Source organism: Bos taurus, chromosome 29 (genome assembly GCF_002263795.3).
Source record: "Bos taurus isolate L1 Dominette 01449 registration number 42190680 breed Hereford chromosome 29, ARS-UCD2.0, whole genome shotgun sequence".
Taxonomy (NCBI): Eukaryota; Metazoa; Chordata; class Mammalia; order Artiodactyla; family Bovidae; genus Bos; species Bos taurus.
In genome coordinates this window covers 45,536,786-45,559,223 of record NC_037356.1, presented here as the reverse complement: position 1 = coordinate 45,559,223, position 22,438 = coordinate 45,536,786, and the positions used below count along the sequence as shown (strand labels likewise).

Sequence of the window (22,438 nt, the reverse complement as noted above, 5' to 3'; positions counted from 1 at the left end):
CCATTGGGCCGGCTGGCTTCGCCATTTCCTTGCTGACTCTCCATGGCGTGGTCTGATTGGCTGGCGGTGCAGCCGAAGGAGGCGGGATAAAAAAAAATCTTCTTCCCGATTGGCTAGGAAGGAGCAGGCGCTGAAAGGGCGAAGGAGCCAGGACTCCCGAACCCTTAGGGGCGGGACATCCGAGGCGTGGTTTCAGGGTGCATCTCCCACCTGACCGGGCCCTCCGAGTAGGGGGAGACACGCTGCGCCCCAGCGGGGTTCCGGCGATAACGGTGATTCCGCACCATTGCTGGGCTTTCGTAGGGTTTTGGGCTTCTCTTGTGGCTCAGCTAGTACAGAATCCGCCTGCAATGCGGGAGACCTGTGTTCAATCCCTGGGTTGGAAAGATCTGGAGAAGGAAAAGGCTACCCACTCTGGTATTCTGGCCTGGAGAATTCCATGGACTGTATAGTCCATGGGGTCACAAAGAGTCGGACACGACTGAGCGACTTTCGCTTTCACTTTGGAGCCCTCCAGGCTCCTCCGTCCATGGTATTCTCCAGGCAAGAATACTGGAGTGGGTTGCCATTGCCTTCTCCAGGGGATCTTCCCGACCCAGCGATCGAACCTGGGTCTCCCGCACTGCAGGCAGACGCTTTGCCATCATAGCTGTGCTTGCTCTATGCCAAACCTCCACACGGGCAGCTTCACTTAATCCTCACTGCAACCCTGTGTGGAGGAACGATTTACAAACTGAGACCCGGGCTTGTGCAGGAACTTGGTCCAATCCTTGAGAGCTGCGCAGTGCGGCCGCCTCAACCGCTCCTGGATGTATGCGACTCGGGAGCCCCGTAACCCAAACAGCCACCAAATAAACCCATGTTTCCTCCCGGTGAACTGTGTGGCAGAGGGAACTGGGAGACTGCAGACACTGAGAAAACCCTTGAAGGCCGCCCGTGTCTTGGTGGGGGGTTGGGGGGGCAGGGAGTAGAAGGTGGACAAGGAGGTCTTCCTGGAAGAGCTGACATCCAAGCAGAGAGCACAGAGGAGTTGGGCAGAACAAGAAGGGCCAGAGGGCGCGCCCAGCGCGTGTGGGGAGGTCCCTGGAGGAGGACACATCAAGGGCATCAGAAGAGGACAAGGATGGCGGCACGGGGCCTGCGCAGGGCTGTGGCAGAGCCTCCCAAGGAAGGTTTCCCGTCCAGGCTTGTGGGCCAGAGGGAGCCCGTGAAGGGGTTCAGGCTGAGGGCTGGCATGGTCCAGTGGGCTTTGGGAAGATCCGTGGGTGCACTGAGAAGGGCTGGGCCTGGGGGAAGAGGGTAGGTGATGGATGGCCCTGGGCACAGCCTTTATTTTAGTGTGTGGATTGGGGAGGCCTGTGGCGTCATCGAATCATCAGGAATTGCTCAGAGATGGGACTTGGGAGGTAGAAGGGAGGGTCCAGCTGGAGGCCTGGGAGTTCGGCAGCTGAATGACTGGGGACCGCTCCATAGAGTTGAAGTCCAGGAGGATGAGCAGGACAAGGAAGAGGATGAGCTCAGGGTGGGACATGGAGAAGGGAAGGTGCCCAGGGCCAACCACTTGGGGGACAGGAGCATGTTCAGAGCTCCTCAGGGCTCGAGCTGAAGGGAAGGAGAATCTACTGCGGGCATCTCATCAATCTTGCCTGGAGGGAGAGGTGGGGAGAGAGACAAGGGAGGCAGCCTTCCCCCGCCCGAATGAGGAGACAGGACGCTGGAGCTTAGAGTCAGCAATTATGTTCCAAATTTTAATCCTCACAGTGATCTCAGGAGATATTGTTTGTCACCTCCTCTCTACACCAGAGAGGGGGACAAGCTCAGAGAGGGCAGGAACAACCCAGGTCACAGCAGGTCCACAGCAGGGCATGGACCAGATGCCAGGACCCCTTCTGCACCCCTCCACAGAAAGAGAGGTCCCGAGAAGTGCCCACAGCTGCCCGACTCTCCTGGGACATAGGTGGCCACCCTGGGAGCCAGAGAGCAGGTTACACAGTCTCCCACGTGCCCACACCTTGGCCCATCCTGGTTGCGGGGCAGCTGAGGGCCTGAAAAGAGAAGCCCTGGGTGAGAGGAGGGCAAGCACTGGTCTGGACTGTGGCCTTGGCAGGTCCTTTCCCCCTGCATCGTGGATCCCAGGTCGTGTCTCCACCAGCCTCAGGTGGCCACGGCAGCGGAGGACTCATGGGTGTGGGGTGGGAGGGACGCTCAGTGCCCCGCGCCTGGGGTGGGCTCACAGCAGGGTGCAGCTGCAGCTGCGGGTCTCCATGGCCATCAGCAGCACCCTCAGGTTGCGCGGAGTGTGGGGCGGGTAGCGGATGGCGTAGATCTTCTCCAGCCCGGGGCGGCGCAGCAGGCAGGCGCGGTGGTGGGAGAAGGTGTCGAAGGAGAACTTGCCGTGGTAATTGCCCATCCCGCTGCTGCCTGCAGAGGGATAGGGGGCACGGCAGTCAGGCCCCCAGTGGCCGGCCAAGGGGCGTCAGACACACCTGGGCTCTGCCGGTCACAGGGTATGACCTGAGTGGGCCGCTTCATCCCCCGAGCCTTGGTTTCCCCACATGTAAAGTGGGCTAATCATGAGATGCTATGGGTAAAGGGCTTAGCCCCACCCTGGCATCAGCACCCAGTCAAATAAATGTTGAGGACTCCAGGTCTGGGGCAAGATGGGTGGACAGTGGGTGAGTGGGTTCCAGGGGTGGGGGGAGGGATGGATTGGGGGTTTGGGGTTAACTGCACACTATAGAAACTAGACAACAGGGACCTACTGTGTAGCACAGGGAACTATATACAATACTTATAATAACCTATAATGGAAAAGAATCTGAAAACGTGTGTGTGTGTATGTGTTAGTTGCTTAGTCATGTTCAACTCTTTGAGACCCCCACGAACTGTAGCCCACCAGGCTTCTCTGTTCATGGAATCCTCCAGACAAGAATACTGGAGTGGATTGCCATTCCCTTCTCCAGAGGATCTTCCCAACCCAGGGATGGAACCCTGGTCTCCTGCATTGCAGGCAGATTCTTTACCATTTGAGCTACAGGGAAGTCCTGTGTGTGTGTGTGTGTGTGTGTGTGTGTGTGTGTAAAACTGAATTGCTGAAACCAACACATTATTGTAAATCAAATATACTTCAGTTAAAAAAGAGGGAGACAAGATGGAAAGTAAAGAAAGCAACCCCGCAGTGGATTCTGGGGTGACTCCCTAGGTTTGAATCCCAGCTTTGAACTGGCAAGTGACTTTGCCTTGGTATCCTCGTGACATGGGGGAACAGTGGCACCACCTTCTAGAGTCGCAGGGACAAGTGTTCAGCCCCATAGATACAGCAAGTGCTGTGTTGAGTCCACAGTGTCTAGGTAGGGAGACAGTCAAGGACCAGACAGTAGGAAGTCCCGGGGATGCAGCCTGGTGGAAGCAGGGGCAGTCTGAGAGGGCTTCCTGGAGTGGGTGAGGCCTGAGGGATATGGCATTGACCAGATAAAGTGGGCGTGTGGGGGCAGGAAGGCCCCAGACTGAGGGACAACTCGAGAGAGCGTTGGAGGTGGGTGACCTGGATGTGCTGGGACTCAGGTCAAGCTCCGTGTGGCTGGGGCAGCAGCTAGGGAAACAGGAGAGGAGGCTGGAGCAGGATTCCACGGCCAGGCCAGGCAGGGCAGGCCTCTGGAAGCCGAGTCAGGGTCCTGTGGCTCCATCAGGGGCTGGGAGTTATGGGGGGCTTCATCAGGGGAGTAAGAGGACCGGGTTCCCCCACTGACAGATCCACTCACTTCCCTGAAGAGGAGCGACTGGGACTGGAGGTGGGGAGCCAGGCAGGCTGGGGGTGGGGCTTCCAGAAGGGGGCCGGCCTGTGCCCAGCCCTGGGAGGGCCTGGGAGGGCCTGGGAGGGCCTGGGACGACCAGGGCAGCCTGCCAGGCCCTGCTGGTCATTTACTCCGGTGCCCAGTGGGCCCTCTCCTCCCCTGAGGAGGAGGTCTCTCAGAGAGGGGCCGTGGTGGCCCCACATCATACAGCCGTCGGGCTTGCTGGGGCCAGCCTCAGAGGCCAGGACCTTGCAGCCGGCCTGGGGGCTGCTAGGGCCTGGTGGAGTGGGGAGCTGACAGCAGCCCCCTGTCTCCATCATGGACCCGAGGGGGTGCGGGAGGGCTTGAAGGAGCCGCGTGTAGCCGCATGTGGCATAGAGAGCACACCTGGGCTGCCCTGTGTGTGCCACCAGGCTGGCCAGGGAGAAAAGCTGCAGCAAGCACCGCGGACGGACCTCACGGTGATGCTGAAAACAACGTAAGCTGTGTGTCTGCGGGTCTGCCTGCGGAGGGAAGTGCCAGGACCGGCGTGGAAGGTTCCACTCCAGGCTCTGTGGAGGGGAGTGGGGGGAGGTGAGAGCCGGCACCTACCCACTCCTCCGAAAGGCAGGCTGGCCAGGGTCAAGTGCATGAAGCCGTCGTTCCCGCAGAAGCCCCCGCTGCTGGTCTGGGCCAGGACCCGCTTGACCACCTGGCGGGGAAGCAGCGGTGAGGCTGGTAAGAGAGCTGCCGGGGCTCTACCTGGCCCCCTCGGGGTCCCAGGGCCCATGGCAGGGTCTGAGGCCACCATGTGATCTGAAGAGTAGCCTGCCACCCCCACGTCCCCACTGGAGACGTGTGTCTTGAGCCTCCCTTGAGTGTGGTCCACGCAGGCGGCTGCGGACACAGACTCAGGCTGGCAGGGGAGGCGGGAAACCCAGCTTCCTCCTGGGGACGTGGAGGGGCGGGTGATCAGGGAGATACCCCGGGAGGGATGTGAGGTGCCTGCTGGGTGTCCAGGAGGGCAGAGGTGAGTAGGAGGGACCCCCACCCACCCAGGGTGAAGGCCAAGTGGGGAGGCCGAGGGGCAGGGAAGCTGTGGAAGGCCTTGCGGACTGCACCACCGGGAGGACACTGAGATTTGTACTTTGGAAATATGAACTTGACCCCTGCTTGACTTAATGAAGGCCCTTCTTAGGTCTATGGACAATAAAGAAAGATTCAGTTTAGTCGCTCAGTCGTGTCCAACTCTTTGCAACCCCATGGACTGCAGCCCACCCAGCTTCCCTGTCCATCACCAAGATGAGCAGACACTAAACAGTTGTTGCATAAAAACTTGGCTGTAGTTACAATGTGTGACCCTCAGGTCACAGCTAGATCAGGGCCTCCTGCAGAGTGGAACCCCATCCTCAGGATCAGAAAATCCCGTTGAGACCAGCAGTAAGGACAGCAGAAGGCGGAGCCGGGACCACCAGTGCTCAGTGAGGACCCAGGGCAGGGCACGCAGGGTGGGATGAGGGTTTGTGTCACCGCGTGGGGTGGGATGAGGGTTTGTGTCACCGCGTGTCCTGGAACAGTGCCAGGCAGTCAGAAAAGCTTGAAAGCCGATTGGCCAGATGACCCGCCTCCCTGCTTCCAAACACCTGTGCAGCACTTTCTTTTTTGACTGCTGTGTGCAGCATGTGGAATCTTGGTTCCCCGACCAGGGAGTGAAACCTGTGCCCCCTGCATTGGGAGCAGGTTTAACAGAGCCCTAACTACTGGACACCCAGGGAAGTTCCTGTGTAGCGTTTTCTAAAGTTAACATTACACAGATAAACAAGGGCTCCTTGAAGGAACAGCTGATTCTAGGGCCAGGCAGCTTGTAGACCCAGAAAGGAAGGAAGTGGTGGGAAAACCAAAGGATGGGCAGGTGTCTGGGACAGAGCAGCTCCCAGTGCCCAAAGGCCGGACAGGTCGAACGAAAATCAGGTGGTACTGGGGACAGGTTGAACAAGGAAACGAATCAGGTGGTATTGGGTTGTAACCCGGAAAATAAAGCAGATGCACTGGAGTCCATGCTGATATAAAGAATCAGGCTTCCCTGGTGGACCAGTGGTTAAGACTCCGTGCTTCCACTGCAGGAAGCACAGGTTCAGTTCCTGGTCAGAGAACTGAGATTGCACGTGCCACGTGGCGCGGCCAAACAGAAAAAAGGCACTGATATAAAGAACCAAGCCAAGATTCCAGGTAGATGTTCCCCCTCCAGCAGGTAGAGCTTACTCTCACCCCCTTCCATTGAAGGTAGGCTAGACTTAGTGACTTGCTCTCACAGAACAGAATAAGGAAAGGGAAGAATAGACCTTGTGCCAGACCTAACCTTGGCCAGGGATGAAGGTTAACCTCACCAGTGATGCATGGATCTCATGGTCCCCTGAGGATGAGCAGAGATGGGCCCTTGACCCTGTGGGCTTCTTTCATGAGAGAAACAGCTGGCCACTGAGATGGGGGACATTCTGCAGGACAGATGGCCAGCACCCCGTTAAGCTGAGAGATGGCCACAAGGGGACCAGAGGAGCCATGGCAACTAAATGCAGCTCGGGACCCTGGCCTGGATCCTGGGGTGGAAAGAAAAACTGGCAAAATCTGTCTAAAGTCTAGAGTGTGGTTGACAGCAATGTGCCAATGTCAGTTTCTTAGTTTTGACCAACGTAAGGGGAGAAACTGGAGTATAGGGGCCTTCCCTGGACTCTCTGCAACTTTTCTGTAAATCTAAAATTATTCCAAAATTAGAAGTTTGTTTTAGAAAAGCCTTTCTAGGACTTCCCTGGTGGTCCACTGGGTAAGACTCCATGCTCCCAGTGCAGGAGATCTGTGTTCCATCCCTGATCAGAGAACTAGATCCCACATGCCTGCTGCAACTAAGAACTTGCATGCCACAACTGAGACCTGACATAGCCTAAATAAATAAATATAAATAAAAAGTAAAATTTAGAAAAGCATTGTCCAGGGGAATCCCCTGGAGGGTCAGTGGTTAGGACCCTGCGCTTCCACTGCAGAGGGCATGAGTTTGAGCCCTGATTGGGAACTAAGACACTGCATGCTGCATGGCACTCCGGTGAGTGGGGGGAAGCATTGCCCAGTCTATGAGGCATCTCAGGAGGGCTGGGGGTGGGGGACGTGTGTCCTGAGCTGGAGATGGCTGGCCACATGCATGTGAGCCTCCCAAAGGGCCCCCAGGGAGGGGCAGGGGACCAGGGCTCACTCTTGGGTCTGCGTGTTCTGGTCATCCATCCCCCCTCAGTCATCCCATCCCGTGTTGTGTGTGCCTTCCACGAGCCAAGCACTGAAGGGGACACTGTGGTCACCAGGCCGAGATGATGCAGAACAAGAGAGGCCAGGCCTGACCTAGAGAGGATGCTGGACCCTAGAGGAGACCCTGGGGAGCTGCCCACTAAAGGCCCAGGAGAACGTGGCCTAGACTGAAAGGCAAAAGGGAGGCCCTGCTGCCCCCAGGAGAAAGGAGAGAGACAGAGCCAAGCGTGCCACCTGTCAGTGCCCCCGAGGGACCAAGAACCCCTGCCCTCCTGCCAGGCCCATTGGTCCACTCTGGTCCTGTAGCCATCGCCCTCTGCTGACCCTACTCCAGTCTCCACTGCGGCCACCTGCCCCCACCTGCGTCCAGCCCTACCTGGCTGCTGTTGGAGAAGGCGTACAGGGCCAGGGGCTTCTCCCGACGGTTGATGAAGTCGATGGCCTGGCCCAGGCTCCTCACGTTCACGATAGGTAGGATGGGCCCGAAGATTTCCTCCTGCATCACCGGATCGGTCTCCTGCACGTCCACCAGCACCGTGGGGGCTGCCCGGGACAGGGGCCGGCTCAGCCCAGGGGCGGGGCCTCTGGCGGGCGGGGCCTCTGGCGGGCGGGGCCTCTGGCGGGCGGGGCCTCTGGTGGGCGGGCCCTCTGGTGGGCGGGGCCCGCGGGCTGTCAGGGCTCAGGGACCCGGATGTCCCAGGGACGGTACTCTCCCCGCAGCCCCTGGGAAGTGACCACGAGGGGCTCCCCAGCCTGACCGGGCCCGTGGGGCTCAGAGAACCACTCAGCCTTAGTCTCACAGTCAGAGGGTGATCCGATCTTAGATCGCAGAGCCTGAGGCTCCAGGTCCCAGCCTGTTAGACCCTCCGAGTCTTTCAGCCCAGGAGACCAGGGTTCTTTGTTGACAGCAGAGCAGACGCTCAGGACGGGCAGTGGGAGCTGAGAACCGGAATCGTGGGCCCGTGGAGAAGCTGATCTTGGGGCTGAAGTTGGGAACCTGAGCCTACAACTCTGGGGTCTGAGCTTGGAGAACTTTGGCCAGAGTGTGGAGTCGTGGGGTCGCGGGCTCAGACCCCAGGAACAGGAAACACCGGTGTCACGAAGTCATGGCACCAGGCTGGGCTGTAGCGGTGGGGTTGGGGGAGCCTCAGAGCCCAGACTCGGGGCCCAGCTGTGACCCCCAGCGAGTAGGGGTCTTCGCTGGGGTGGGGGTGGGAGTGGGGCACAGTGGCAGGGAGGGCGGGGCTCACCGATGTAGAGATCGCATTCGTCACTCTGGCCGCCGATGACCACGCGGCCACAGCTCAGCAGGCCCCGGAGCCGCTGGAAATGCTTCTGGCTGATGATGCGGCCCAGGTTTGGGGAGCTCTGGGGGTCGTCGCCATAGAAACGGGTGATGGCGCTCTGCAGGGCGGGCACCAGCTGCGCCTGCATCTCGGGACTGCACAGGACATAGTCGGGGGCCACGCAGGTCTGGCCAGCGTTGAAACAGCGAAAGAAGGCCACCCGGTTGGCCACGGTCTGGGGGTCGCAGTTGTCGTCCACGTAGCAGGGGTTCTTGCCTCCCAGCTCCAGCGTGACGGGCGTCAGGTGCTTGGCGGCGGCAGTCATGACAATCTTGCCAACTTGAGGGTTCCCTGGGCAAGGAAGGAAACCGAGTGGCTCTCCATCACTTGACTAGGCGGGCGGCCCCAGCCCAGGGCTGGGCACTCTCAAGGGGGGTCACTCCCTGCCCTGCACTTCCCTGGAGAGGCCTTTGAATGGGGTCTCACCTGGCCTTTCCTTGTCAGTTGCTGCTACACTGGGGCCTTCCTCCCATCATCTTCCCCCTACCCCCTGACCAGCCCCATACAGTGGAAGGTCCCGGCTCCCTCACCTGACTTGCCCACTTAGACGTCCAGGAAGAGCGCCCCCCTCTACACCCCCTACAATGTCTCCCGGCTCCTGACCCCAGGCTGGGACCTGCAGGGACTCTTTCTAACCCGCCCCTCTGCACCCTCCCTTCTTTCCACTGGCCTCTGAAAATGACCCCTGTGGCCCAAGGTCAGCATCCCACTCCAGCTGGTCAACATCTGGGTCTCCCCTCCCTCTGACCTGATGCGGCAGCCCTGGCACCCTCCCCGCCCAGGTCCCGGCCTCTTCTCTGTGTTGGTCTCACAGTCCCCTTCTCCGCTCAGCCACCCCAACCAGTCCTGATGCCCCCGGGCCTTGAGACCCTCCTGCCCACGCCTGACCCAGGGTCCCACGCTGCCATTTGTGTCGCCATGACCCTGGTCTTTCTCCCAGCCACCACAGCCCGAGGGAGCCCGAGGCCCAGTCACCTCTCTGGTCTCACTTCCTCCTGCTTCCCTGTCCTTGGTCCCCTCTATCCAGGCCCCCTCACCCCCAGGGTGCCCTCCCCTGACCACAGGTCCTCCCTCAGGGCCTCCTGTCTTTGTCAAACACCTCCCCGACTATGAGGCCATCCTGACCAACTTCACCATGTGCCTTCCCACCTCTGCCCTGATCAACTTGGAATGGGCCCCATGACAACGCAGGAGACCTTGCCTTCCTACCCTGCTTCATCCCAAGGCCTGGCTGTGCTGGGCACGGTCTGCGCTCTAGTAAACGTTCAGTGAGCGAGCAAGTGAGTGAGTGAGTAGATGCTGCCCAGGCCACGAGCTGTGACAAAGGCTTTCATTCATCCACTTATCCTTAAGACAGGCCTGTGACTTGGGGATGGCCCCTGTCCCACTGGTAAGGAAACTGAGGCCTGGGCAAGTCAGGAGATGTGGCAGAGTGCCTTCTGATGGTCCGTCGGCCCCTGCACAGACTGCCTCAGGGGCCTGACCTGGACACTGGCCTCTGGGGTCTGCCTGCCTCGCCTCTGCACCCTCGGTCCTAAGGGGCCAGGGCCCAAAGCCCATTGAGCTTCGGGGTGTGGCAGTGGAAGGTGAGTGGAGGGTGGGTGGTGGGCCCCCACAGCTGCCTCCTCCTGGTATTCCCCCTGCCCTGGGAATCTGGAGGAACAGCTGAGGACCCTGCCTCTGCACTCCCCCCATCTCCTTCCCTGTCTGTTACAGTGGCGGTTGGCAGGCCTTGTCCCAGGCTCACGGCAGGGTCTGGGGAGGAGAGAGGCCGAGACAGCCTCCCCGGCCAGGGACGAGGTGTGCTGTGGGGGAGGCAGGTCTGGCCTCCCTCCTCCAGGGCCTGGCCCACTGACATGGCTGTCTGCCTCCTCCATCCTTTCTTCTCTTCTGGGAACTCTGCCCTGGTCACCTGAAGCTAGGTGGTGTCTGGGCCCCATGGGCACATGCCAGGATGATGGCAGGTGACCTCTGGGGGCAAAATCCAGCCTGCCCCAACCCTGGCTAGTGAGGTGGGCACTGCATCTCTTTGTCACCCAAGTCTCCGGACCCTCATCCGTCCAGCCTTCCAGAAGGGCTGTGGGGTGGTGAGGGAGTGCCTGGCATAGCCGGAGCTCACTCAGCAAGGGCGGATGCTGTGACGTGTGAAACTGTGATTGGTGGAGAGGCCTGTTCCTTGGGATGGGGCCCAGCTCCCCAAGGGTCCCAGGGGTCCAGGGCCACTCTCCAGGCTGCTTGTCTTGGAGCCGAGCGCACCCTCCAGAGCTCACCCCCGTGTCCTCCCTGGCTGGCTGTCTACCTCTGTCCTCTGAGCCTCTCTCCAGCAGCTGGGGACAAGGCCCCGAGCTGGCCTCAGGCCTCTCGCTCCTCCCATCCCGCGCGGTCCCCCCCCACCTGCCCCCGGCAGCTGGCCCCTCACCCGTGAAGAATATGTAGTCGAACTTGTGCTCCAGCAGCCGCCCTGTCTCCTGGGGCCCACCCAGCACCACGGCAAAGCAGCTCTGTGAAGGGGGATGGACAAACGGAGGCTCCCTCTGGGGTCCCAGCCTGAGAGCCCAACGGGCTGCCTGCCTGCCTGGGGCCGCTCCCCCCTTGCCTGGCCTGACCCAGTTATGCCAGGGCTCCAGCTGGGCTGGGTGGGGAGCAGGGAGCGCCCCAGGGGCACTGGACAGGGGCAGTACCAGCTCAGCACGTGTGAGGTTGGGGTCTGGCAGAGTTGGGGTGGGGACTGAGGTCAGGATGACCAGAGACAGACAGGGAGCCCCTGGGGACAGGCCCCACCCCTCTGTTTCACGCAGAGGGGAACAGAGAAGCTGGTGACCTGGCCAAGGCCACACAACCCAGAGGAGGTCGGAACTCAGGTCCTGCCCCGGGCCCAGAGGGCCGGCCTGGCCCTGCTCGGCCCCAGTGTGGCTGCCTGGTCTGCACCGGGCCTGGCTCACCTGGTCCAGGTATCGGGGCAGCACCTCGGCCAGGACCTTCTCAGTGTTCTTGCTGATCTCCGAGGGTTTCAGCACCACGCAGTTCCCTGTGGGGCGGGGCGGGGTGGGGCGGGGAGAGGGCGGGGCCGTGTGTAGCCACGCCCCATCTCTATTTGGTCCTCACACACCTGCAGGGCAGGAGCCCACCTCACTCCCCCTCCAGGTGAAGAATACAGCTGGGCTAGGAGAGGTGCAGTGCCAGCCCCAAGGCCACACACATGGAAACCAGGCTGTCTTAGCCACCTGGTGCCAGGCCCCCCCAACTCCTCCCTGGCTCTGGGGATGGCTGTGAAGCCATGAGGCTGGGAGGGGATGGGCAGGGAGCAGGAAGGCAGAGGATCCCTCTCACCTGCTGCGAGGGCACCCACCAGGGGCCCCAGGCTCAGGTTCAGAGGATAGTTCCAGGGAGACAGGATGAGCACCAGGCCAAAGGGCTCCTTCCGGATGAAGGCCGAGTCCAGCTGCGTGGCCTGGGCCGGGGCCAGCGTGATGGAGAACGGTGAGGAGCTGAAACCCCAGCCCCTCAGCCACCCTCCACCCAGAGAGGTGTCCTGACCCCAGCGTCACTCACCAGGTTCTTGGACACTTTCTCATCCTTCATCCAGGTCCTCAGGTTCCTAAGGGCCAAGTTAATCTCGTTCTGGCTAATGCTGATTTCAGACACCTCTGCCTCGAAGGCTGACTGCAGGGTGGGTGGGGGAGAAAGGGCAGGGTCGGGACTGGGGTCAGGGACCCAGGATCCGCAGGTGGCCGGAGCCCTGGAGAGAGCTGGAGCCCTGGGAAGGGCAAAGCCTGCCTTACTGACTCATTCTTTCATTCATTTATTCACTCCACGTTCACTGAATGCTTACAGAGTACGCGTCCCATTCCTGTGCTGGGGATGTAGCGGTGATGAAGCAGACAGAGGACCTGCCCCACAGAGCTGACGCTGTGGTGGGGGGCACAGTCCACGTGATGATGAGAATACTGACTACTCCATTAAGATGTGACAAGTGCAATAGAAGGATGAAACAGAGTTTCAGGGTGTGTGTGTGAGGGCCTATGCATGTGTGTGTGTGTCTCTTTGCTCTATTTTACACAAGATGGTCAGTACCAGCCTCTGGGATGGCGTGACATTTGAGCAGTGAAGAAAGAAAGGAAGGCAGCAGATGGATACCTGGAGGCAGGATATTCCAAGCTGAGGGTATGGCATGTGCAAAGGCGCTGTGCAGCTTTGCTCTCTTCCTGGTTAGCAAGCAGGAGAGTGGGTGAGGTGATGAGGCCTAGCCACTGGGGTGGGGACTGTTGAGCAGAGCAGGGACAGGATCTAACTCAAGTTTGAACAAGACTGTCCGTGTGGTCCCTGTGGCCTGCTTTGTGGATGTCAGTCTGCAGCAGACACAGAGGACAGGTGTCTCTGGATAATTGCCATCAGTTCCCATAGCCCAGGGGCCAAGGGCAGATTTCGAGGGCAGGAGGCAGAAAGAGGCAAAAGTCAATAGGGACACTGTCCTGATCTCTGCCAGCTGGCATGCCTGCCCCACCCCCACGAGGCGGGAGGGAGCCAGCATGCGGGCTGCAGGAAACTGGAGGCCATCGCCCGGGACACCAGAGCCAGGCTGTCCTCATGAATGAGACTCCGCTGTTACAGTGAGAGTGCCTTCCTGCCAGAGGTGAGGACAATGGGCCCAGGGGTGGCAGAGCTGAGTCTTGAGTGGGAAGGATGTGGGGACCCTGGAGCAGAAAGCCCTGTCCACCGGCCTGCTTCAGGCATGCCTTCTACTGTGTCTGTGTTCACAGGCCACACTCCTGCCCAGTGAGATCTCCTGTGACCTGTGTGAGGTTTGGGCCTGTTTAAGGGGCTTCTCTGGTGGCTCAGATGGTAAAGAATCCACCTGCAATGCAGGAGACCCAGGTTCGATCCCTGGGTTGGGAAGATCCCCTAGAGGAGGGCATGGCAACCCACTTCAGTACTCTTGCCTGGAGAATCCTATAAACAGAGGAACCTGGTGGGCTACAGTCCATGGGGTTGCAAATAGATGGACACAACTGAGCGACTAACATTTTCACTCTTTTCAAGGGATGATCTGGACCCCATTGAATGCCATGGAAGAGTAGGTTGTTTTCAGCAGGGGCTGTGTGCCGTCAGGCAAGAACATGCCCTCTCTCAGTCACCTCTGAGGGTTACTGGGTGTGACCACCTGTACCGGGAAGGGCTGCTGGAAGTTAAGTGGGAGGATTCGTGCAGGGCAGACAGGGCAGTTGCTGCCTGCTGGGAGGGTGGGAACAGGGCTGGCCGAGACCAGAAGGAGGGACAGATTGGATTTCCTGGGCTGCTGCTACCTTTATGGGGCCCTGGCTCCTGAAACCTTGAGGGTTGGAGGCGGGAGGTGAAATCTGAGCTGTAGGGAGAAGAGGGACCAGATAGACCATCGGGTCAGGTGTCACAGAGGCGGCCAGGCCAGGCCAGCAGGTATGCAGGGAAGAGGCTCCGTGGGGGGAGCCCAATAAGCCAGGGTAGGAGATGAGAGTCCCCTCTGTCCTGGATCAGGTCCAGTGAGGGACACTCCACACAGGGAGGCAGAGCCAGGCCCCTTGGATGTCAGAGAGCTAAGGAGAGGATGCTCTGGCACCATGGTTTCATAAATGGGACAACAGATGATTCCAGAAACAGCTGATGAGGGAGCCCAGCTGTAGTCCCGGAGCATGGTGATAAATAGAAGGTTCGAGGACACTAAGAAAGGGGCTAGGCATCACCAGAAGGCCACGTCCTGAGGACAAGTCCTTGTGCCCAGCTTTTGCTGTCCCCACGGAATGGGGGTGCCCTGACCCATGACCTCAGATGCCAGGAAACCCCATAGTCTCTGAGTCCAGGCCTGCTCTGGAGCCAGGGTGGACACCCTGCTGGGTGTCTGCAGATCAGGTGGGTCCCAAGGAGGCTGCAGAGGCACCCCCAGGTCTGCCAGGGCTGACATCTCTCCCACAAACTGGGTGGAGCCAGCAGGCCCAGCAGAACAGCAAAGATGGCTGGAGGGCAGTAAGGGATGACTCCAGGGTTCCCTGGAGGGCTCTGCTCGTGGGCTCAGGAGGGGTGAAGAAGAGCTCGGTGCTCAGCATGAGCCAGTGTGGGACTGCTGCAGCCCCAGGGGACAGCGGCCGACATGCACCTTGGCCCTGTCCTGGTGTGAAGTGTCAGAATAGCACCTGACCAGCTGGCAAAGAGTCACAGCCTTGGAGGGTTACTGGTGGTGAAGGGCAGGGGGCACCAGTGTCCAAGGGTGAGTCTGGACACTGTGGCTTTGTGGCAAGCACAGGGATGTTTTGTCCAGAGAAGAAACTCGGGGACAGCTGTCTTGGGGCAGCAGCAGCCACATGGGGGGGCCCTACTGGCTGAGAAGGTGGGAGACTGACTACAAGGAAGAATATTTCTTGGGGTCCCGTCAAGGCTACTGCTGGAAACAGCAGGGACTGAGCCCCAGGCGTCCAGGATTTGGACAGAGGCCATGATGCCCACAGTACCTGGTGAAGCCGGAGTCCCCCCAACACACGCGGCCTCAGGGGTGCGACCCTCCTCTCCGGACCTCACCCCTCGTGTGTCTCCACCTCTTGCCCTCCCCTCCAGCCGCGCCGGCCTCCGTGCCGCTCCTCCAGCACAAACACACCAAGCACCTCCTGCCTCAGGGCCTTTGCCTGGGCCCTCTGCCATTTCCCCCCTTGTCCCTGGGACCCTTCTCCCTCCCCCTTCACACATCACCATCTCCAGGAAACCTCCCTGACCCCCACATACCAAACAGCACCCTGACCCTGGCCCGCTCTCAACCCCTTCACACTGGGAGTGTCTCTCCATGGTATTTATCACCACCCAACATGCTTTGTATTTATTTACTGTCTAATTGTGTCTGTCCCCGGGGGGCCAGCTCCCTGGACTTGGTTTTATTTGTTGTATCCCCAGAGCCTAGAACAGGGCCTGGCACATAGTAAGTGTTCAATAAATAGAGTGGAGTGGGGGAATTCCCTGGCGGTCCAGTGGTTAGGACTCGGCGCTTTCACTGCCAAGGGCGCAGGTTGAATTCCCTGTCGGGGGACTAAAATCCCAAAAGCTGTTCATGTGCGTGTTTGTGTGTGTGTGTGTGCGCGCGTGCATGCTAAATAGCGGTCCAACTCTTTGCAACCCACCAGACTTCTCTGTCTATGGAATTATTCAGGCAAGAATACACTGGAGTGGGTTGCCGTACCCTCCTCCAGGGGGTCTTCCCAACCCAGGGACCAAACCTGTGTCTCTTAAGTCTCCTGCGTTGGCAGGTGGGTTCTTTTCCACTAGCACCACCCGGGAAGCCCCAGATAGCAGTGGAGTGGAGGTGGAAATGAACGACTGGATGAATGCAGAAGAGTGGGTTCTGGTGCAGGAAAGGAGGTGGGTGTGACAGCTTTTAGTTCCCCTTCGTGGAGGATGCAGCTGTCTCCACCTTCGCTGCCCACCTGCCCACCCCTGCCCCCCTCCCCGCAATTCCCCTCCCCTCACCCCTGCCCTCTTCCCCTCACCCCTGCCCTCCTCCCCTCACCCCTGCCCTCCCCCCCACCCCACCCCCACCCACCTTGTGCAGGTCCTGAGCCAGCGCCTCCTGCAGAAGCTGCTTGTTCTCTCGCAGGAAGCGGCTCAGGCCCTTCAGCTGGGCGTCCCGGAACTCGGCCGGCCGCGTGCGCCCCGAGACGAAGGCTTCCCGCAGCCGCTGCAGGGTATCTGCAAAGGGGTCCATCCTGCCGGGCGGGGGGCAGCGTGGGTCAGGGTGGCCTCACTTCCGTGGCCCCCTCCCTGGCCCCTGCCCGCACCCAGATGGGCCCACGGACACTCCCTCGGGGACTCATACGTAATCCCAGGGACCCGGGCTGCCCCACCTACACACACACACACCACACACAATCACACACAGGACACACTTAGACACCCACTACAGAACTACAGATCACGCCCCTCGGCCAGTGGACAGGAGAGCCCTGGACCCCAGGGCAGTCACGGGCCCGGGCCTGGGCTGGGGAACTGCTACTCCACAACCCCTAAGGGCGAGCAGGCAGCCGGGGGACCACGCGTCTTCCTGCCGCAGGGAAACGAGCCCCTAAGCCACAGCCCCCGCCCTGCTCCGCACTCCTCCCAGAGACGGCAGCCCTGAGCCCAGCAGGCCTGAGTGGAGCAACCGGGGGAGTGTGGCCACCAACGGCCGCTGCAGCCACTTCGTTGGGACATTCCTGACGCAGAATGCACTGCCACCCCCGGTCCCCAGGCAGGGGGCCCTGCCCGGGGAGGCCGGGCTGGTGGGCAGTGGCTCAGAGGCCGGGTGACAGGACCCCCCCTCCCTGTGGCCCAGCTCTGCAGCAAGATGGGGAAGGAAGAGCTCGCCTCCTACAGGTGCCGCGGCCCACCCCCCACTCCGCGGCCACGGTGCAGGAGGAACAGGGAGTGGGGGTGGCAAGCAGTGAGGGGCAGCCCGGCCCGCGTGCTGGCATCAGCCTGGGCCAGCAGGCTGGGTAGGGGCCCTGGCATTCCCTGGGGCCCCTGCCTGTTTACCTGAAGCTCACAAGAGGAGTGCTCTGACGCACTCGGTCCTCGGCCTGTTGCCAAGGACCCGTGGGGACCCTTTCCTCCTTCTCTTCTGACTCCCTTCGCTCGGGTCTCTGCTTGGCTGATGCCTCCTTCAGGCAGCCCACCATGATTACTCCCTTATACGTTCTCACAGTGGGCCCGCGACTGTGCTCCCCACCACACTGCATGTGTGTGAGTTGCTCAGTCATGTCCGACTCTTTGTGATTCTCATGGACTGTAGCCCACCAGACTCCTCTTTCCATGGACTGTTGCAGGCAAGAAACTGAAGTGGGTGGCCATTTCCTTCTCCAGGGGATCTTCCCGACCCTGGGATCAAAGCCGGATCTCCTGCATTGCGGGCAGATTCTCCACCGTCTGAGCCACCAGGGAAGCCCACACGGTGTAGTACTTTGTGGTAAATACTGGTTTCCTTCCGTCCACTTCCCTGTCCCCACCCCCATCCCTCTCCTCTCCCACTGGACTGGGAGGCAGGGCCCCGCTTTGCCTTCTTAGCCCGTCATTTGGGTTTGTGCTCCCCATCTGTTAGGGTCTCCCTTCCACCTACCAGCTGACAGGGTTTTTTTTTTTTATCAAGGATGAGACCCTGCCTGCCAGTTCGGGGCCCAGGGAGTGGCATCAGTGCCCCCAGGCCTGCCAGCTACTGTTAAGTGGCCACTGCTGCCACAGCCCTAAGCTTTCTGGAGGGCTCCATGACCGCTAGGGCCAAGCTGCTCCAGCTGACAGGATGGCCTGGCCCGATGGACACCCTGCCGAGAGCTTGACAGGAGCCCTGCGCTGTCCCCATGCGTGATGGAGGCCAGACTGAGCCCATAGGCCTCCTGCTGCGATCAGGAGAAAGCATGCAGTGGTCTGGGCACAGGGCGGGTTCCATGTCCCCCAGAGAGGGTGACGGTGCCCCAGAGCGGGGACATTGTCAGGGCTACCCTCAAGCCCAGGCTCACCCTCCGCTCTGACCCTCCTCCTGGGAAGAAGGTATACCGGACAGAGGCCCAGGAGCCCAGAGCCTTGAGAACCCCCCGGGCCACCTTGTGAGCTCAAACCCTGACCCAGCCTCTTCTGGCTGTGTGACCTTGGGCAAGTCACTCTTCTCTCTGCCTCAGTTTCCACATCTGTAAAATAGGGATGTCGATAGCACTTGCTCTGGAGAAGGAAACGGCAACACACTCCAGTATTCTTGTCTGGGAAATGCCATGGACAGAGGAGCCTGGAGGGCTACAGTCCGTGGAGTCACAGAGCTGGACACAACTGAGCGACTAAACCACCACCACCAGTAACACTTGCTACCATCCGGAGGATTGAATGACATATCACCCCGGGAAGCAGTGGCTGTTGCCCGCATAGTTAATGGTCAGCTGTGGTTATTGTTACCAAGTGCTCGACAAATATTTATCCCTGTTCCCTCCCCCGGCCCCCCTCTCACCTTCAGATTCCTGCTGATGGATGCTGAGTGCGAACCACACCTGCCCCCTCCCTCCTCCGCAGGGTTCCTTTCCTAAGAGTCTCGGCAGAACCCACAAAAATGTGAGGCATCTGGCTTGAAGGGAGCATCTCCCAGTGCTGGGAGGGGCGGGGAGCTCTGCGGGGGTGGAGGTCTGGTTGGAACATTCCAGCAGCCTCTCCAGGCAACACTGAGGCCAACTCACACAATAGTACCCCCTGCAATTTGGTCAGGACCGAGTTCCCCCCGGGGGTGCCTGCTGGGGAGCGTGGAGCTTGACTCAAGCCACAGGAGCAGGTGAGCCAAGGCTACCTGCGGGGCCTGGAGCCTGAGGGGACCCTGGGCCTGCGACCTCACAAGGGAGCTGAGCAGCTGCTCTGGACATGCGTGCAGGGGTTCCTGCACCAGGGGGTCTGGGGGCCCTGGGCCCACCTCCCTGGGAGCTGTTAAGTCAGTCGATGTGACAAGGGACGGCTTGTTTCCCGGGGGCCCCGGGACCTTCCCTCAAGGCCAGGGGCCCGGGGGTGCGCTAGTAAGAATAAGAACGACCAGGCGGTGACACTGCAGGTACTGTGTCGGCAGCGGGGGCACCAGCAGTGGGTACAGCACGGTGTTCAGATGGCGTCCCTGAAGGAAGCTGAGGCCCCGGGCCCGTGGCATCAAGACACTGACAGGCAGGGTGGGCACTCAGGTCTGCTGCCTCCAAAGCAGCATCGGGAAGCCGCTGCTGCCCGGGCCCCGCCCCTGCGCCCTGCCTGGTCCTGCCGATGAGCTACCTCCCAGCCCTCACCCCTGTTCACCCTCTCGCACTTTCTGCCTCGGTTTCCCTGTCTACACCACAGTCCCTCCAAAAGCATGCTCCCAGTATGCCGTGTCGGAGGCCCAAGGACCTGGGTCCAAATCCCAAGTTATCAGCTCGGGCCTCGGGCAGGTGGCTTGGCCTCCCTGTGGCTCACTTTTCCCATCTGTGAAATGGGCACAATGCCTTTGTCTACCCTGTGGTGCTGGGAAGTGGTTGGTGCTAGGCTGAGCCCCGTGAGTGCTCATGAGGATGGTTCCTGATGATTGTTATTCAGACAAGACCGCAAAGGACGGCTGTGCTGACGGGGCCGAGGGGAGAAGATCCTGGGGTGGGAAACCAAGGAGACCTTGGCCCAGCGTGGACACCCGGGAGGCAAGGACATCAACTTGGGACCCCATGGGGGCAGGGAAGCAGAGCTGGCAAGAGCAACAGAGGTGACCTTGGTGGTCTGAGGGCCTGGGAAGCCCCTCGACCATAAGTGGAGGTCACAGGCCTGGCTTGAAAGCCCCACAGGCCCCAGTACTCTAGAGTCTCTAATCTGGCCTCACGCCTGGAGCCGTGTAGCCTTAACGTGGATTTTCCCAAGGTCTCCCGCACTCTATGCAGCAGCCCCCTCCCTTCCGTGGGGGCTGTAGGGAGCTGCGGACCAACCCTTGGCTGTGGGCTGAGCCAACCCCAGCCCCGCCGCACGGAGAGGCTGTGCCGGAGGCTGGACTCCCTGATCCTGGCGAGGTCCGTCTGACAACAGCTTCTCTGCGAGGCCGGGAGGGCGGGGCCCAGCTGACCTTTCTTCCTGGACGTTGGCAGGGTCCATTCCCAAGAATGTGATCACTCAAAACCACTCACAGTGAACCCCGCCCCAGCAGCGGATACGTGTGGCCAATGCCCAGGAAATGTGTTGTCAGATGGATGCTTGACACCGCACCCCCTTCATCCCAGGGACAGGGGTGTATTCCTTCCTGGGGCAGCTGGTCCAGAGCTGGGGCTCCTGGCTCCCTCAGTAACCCCAGCCCAGCTCAGACTCAGTACGGGTGCTGGCTGGCCTCAGGGACCCTCAGCTTCTCTCTTTCATCTCTGAGGTTGGGGCAAAGGGAAGTCCCTTCCTCCTCCTTCTTTCTCCCCAGGTAGGCAGAGCAGCTCTGAGAAGACAAAGCTAGCTTTTGCCTGCGACCGTGAGGGGTCAGGTCTGCCCTGACCCAGAGTCTCAACAACAGCCCAGAGTCCCCGCACCAGCCTGCCAGCAGTCCCCGGCCCTGATCACTGGCCACTGCATCCCAGCCGCCACGGAGTACCATACCTGAGGCCCTGCCCAGCTGCCCGTCTTCCTGGTCGGCCGCACTCTGCCCAGCTGCCCGCCCTGCCGTTATGAAATGTCCAGGGCTGGGCCGGCCCCTGGGGCGGGGCCACCCTGGCCTCGTGCCTGACTTTGACTCCAGGCTAGCTGGAGGCCGCAGGCTGAGATTTCACCAGCATTTCCCTCGGTGTGGGGGGGCCTCTAGGTCCTTCCCTGGACCACGAGAGAGGGCCAGGGCCCAGAGAGGGCCAGCACCAGACCAGCGCACACAGCAGGCCTCGAGGGAGCTCTGAGCTGAGGGTCCATCCCGAGGCCTTAGGGGGAAGGGTCCCAGGCCTGGCTGAAGGAGGAGGAGAGTCCAGGCAGTGGAATTCTGGTGTGGATGGGGGCTGCGGCCTGGAGTGGCAGAGAAAGCCTGCTCCCCACAACCCCCCCACCCCCGCCCCTCTAAGCCTCAGTTTCCCATCTGCAAAGGGAAGAGTTCAGATCCAAAGACAGCTGGAGTCCAGAAACACAACCTCAGGGCCCAGAAGGGCCGCAGGCTTCGTCCTGATGGCCACGTGTCTGTGTCCATCAGCACCGCCTCCCCCAGCACCCCATTCACGGCGCCTGTCACCCCTGCAACGTGACATTTTACAAGGAGGAGATGGAGGCCCGGGGGGAGGATCTGACCCCACAGGGCACAGCGGCGGGCTGGGACCCACACGAGAAGGCTGTCACTCTGTACCGGCCCGGGCTGGTCTCCAGCCAACCCCTCCTAACCTCCTGGGAAAGAGCGCCGCCCTCTGCCCTCCAGCCGCCGTCGTGACAAGTGTGGCCGTGGAGGTTCCTGTGTGCCCGCTCCTCCGCGTCACCCCAGCCCCCATGCCCGCACACCTGTCAGAGCCAGCACAAAGGAGGAAGATCCCCCCACAGGTGCTGGTGTCAGACAGGCGGCTGATTAGGTTACAGGTGTGGGGACAGGTGTATCCTCCGTACCATCGCTCCAGGCTTGTCGCCCCGGGCTCACTGCTGCCCCTCCACCTTGGTGCCCTGGGTCTTGCCCAGGATCGTGGCCCAGGGCCTCTGGGCCAACTGGGCCCCCAGGAGATGCTCCTCACGGCCCCCACCCTCCCCGCGGCCCCTGCCTACCTGGGAGGGCAGGAGAGGCCTCCGGGCCCTCCTGCAGGATCTGGTAGCCCCCCAGAGGCTTCAGCCACTGGGATGGGGTAAGGGGCTGCTGGAGCCCCCGTCCTCTGCGTGGGATGGAGCCCCCAGCCGCTGCCTGTCACGTGGCTCGGCATGTGACAGCCCTGCCCTGCTGCCTGGAGCTGAGCCAGGCAGAGGCAGAGCCAGCGGCAGGCGGGGCAGGGCTGGAGCTGAGCCTGGCAGTGGTCAGCCTGGAACCAGGCCCAGAGAGGGGCAGTCACTGATCTAAGGCCACACAGCAAATCAGGGACCCACCTGGGGAGACACTGGTGGGTGGCAGGGGTATTGCAGGATCCTGAGGGGCCCCTCCCTGACCGGGGATCCCTCCTGCAGGGGTTACCCCTGAACTTGTCACGAATTCAGCCTGGGAAGTCCCCAGAGAGGACTGTCCTCCTGGCACAAGGGTCCTTACCTGGCCTGGGAGTGAAGCTCCCTGAGTCCTAAGGGGCACTGCCCCCTGGGGAGGAACAGGGGGCAACCCCCTCCCCTCTCTGGGTTGGATGCCTCGTGTTGATCCTTAAAGCTCCAGGGGCTCAGTGGGACCTGGGGTTACACCCTTGTCCCAGAGAGCTTGGGATAAATGGGGAGATATTGCCAAGGTACTACTGGGAGCCATTCTTGGAGCCAGTCTGGTGGTGCCAGGGTCTTCTGAGGACCCAGGTCAGCCGGTGGAGTGGGTTTTGGGGGAGCACAGAGGTCAGCGGCTGGCGGTGGGGGGCACATCTGACCAGCCGGGCCCTGCCC

The 22,438-nt window shown here is 60.9% G+C and overlaps 1 protein-coding gene and 1 long non-coding RNA gene across 5 annotated transcripts; one reads left to right on the top strand and one right to left on the bottom strand.

The window, feature by feature from the left end:
* Nucleotides 1-1,721: 1,721 nt before the first annotated feature.
* On the bottom strand, nt 1,722-21,750 carry ALDH3B1 (aldehyde dehydrogenase 3 family member B1). 4 transcript variants are annotated; one of them, XM_005227060.5, is made up of 10 exons: nt 21,638-21,750; nt 15,969-16,131; nt 11,966-12,076; nt 11,744-11,864; nt 11,356-11,441; nt 10,833-10,914; nt 8,318-8,704; nt 7,444-7,610; nt 4,386-4,485; nt 1,722-2,421 (listed from the first exon to the last, which is right to left on the bottom strand). In XM_005227060.5, exons 2-10 carry the CDS (start codon nt 16,128-16,130, stop codon nt 2,231-2,233), a joined length of 1,407 nt encoding a protein of 468 aa, XP_005227117.2. In that variant the 5' UTR covers nt 16,131; nt 21,638-21,750; the 3' UTR covers nt 1,722-2,230.
* On the top strand, nt 11,802-12,407 carry LOC112444853 (uncharacterized). Its single transcript, XR_003033223.2, has 2 exons — nt 11,802-11,893; nt 12,248-12,407. It is a non-coding gene; the product is annotated as an uncharacterized lncRNA (long non-coding RNA).
* Nucleotides 21,751-22,438: the final 688 nt, after the last annotated feature.

Excerpts from the sequence above, each read along its gene's own strand:
- ALDH3B1 (XM_005227060.5), bottom strand. The coding sequence starts at position 16,130 with ATGGACCCCTTTGCAGATACCCTGCAGCGGCTGCGGGAAGCCTTCGTC. Across the intron at positions 11,442-11,743 it reads GGTGGGTGCCCTCGCAGCAG|GGAACTGCGTGGTGCTGAAA; the intron begins GTGAGAGGGATC and ends CCCGCCCCACAG. Across the intron at positions 4,486-7,443 it reads CCTTCTCCAACAGCAGCCAG|GTGGTCAAGCGGGTCCTGGC; the intron begins GTAGGGCTGGAC and ends CTTCCCCGCCAG.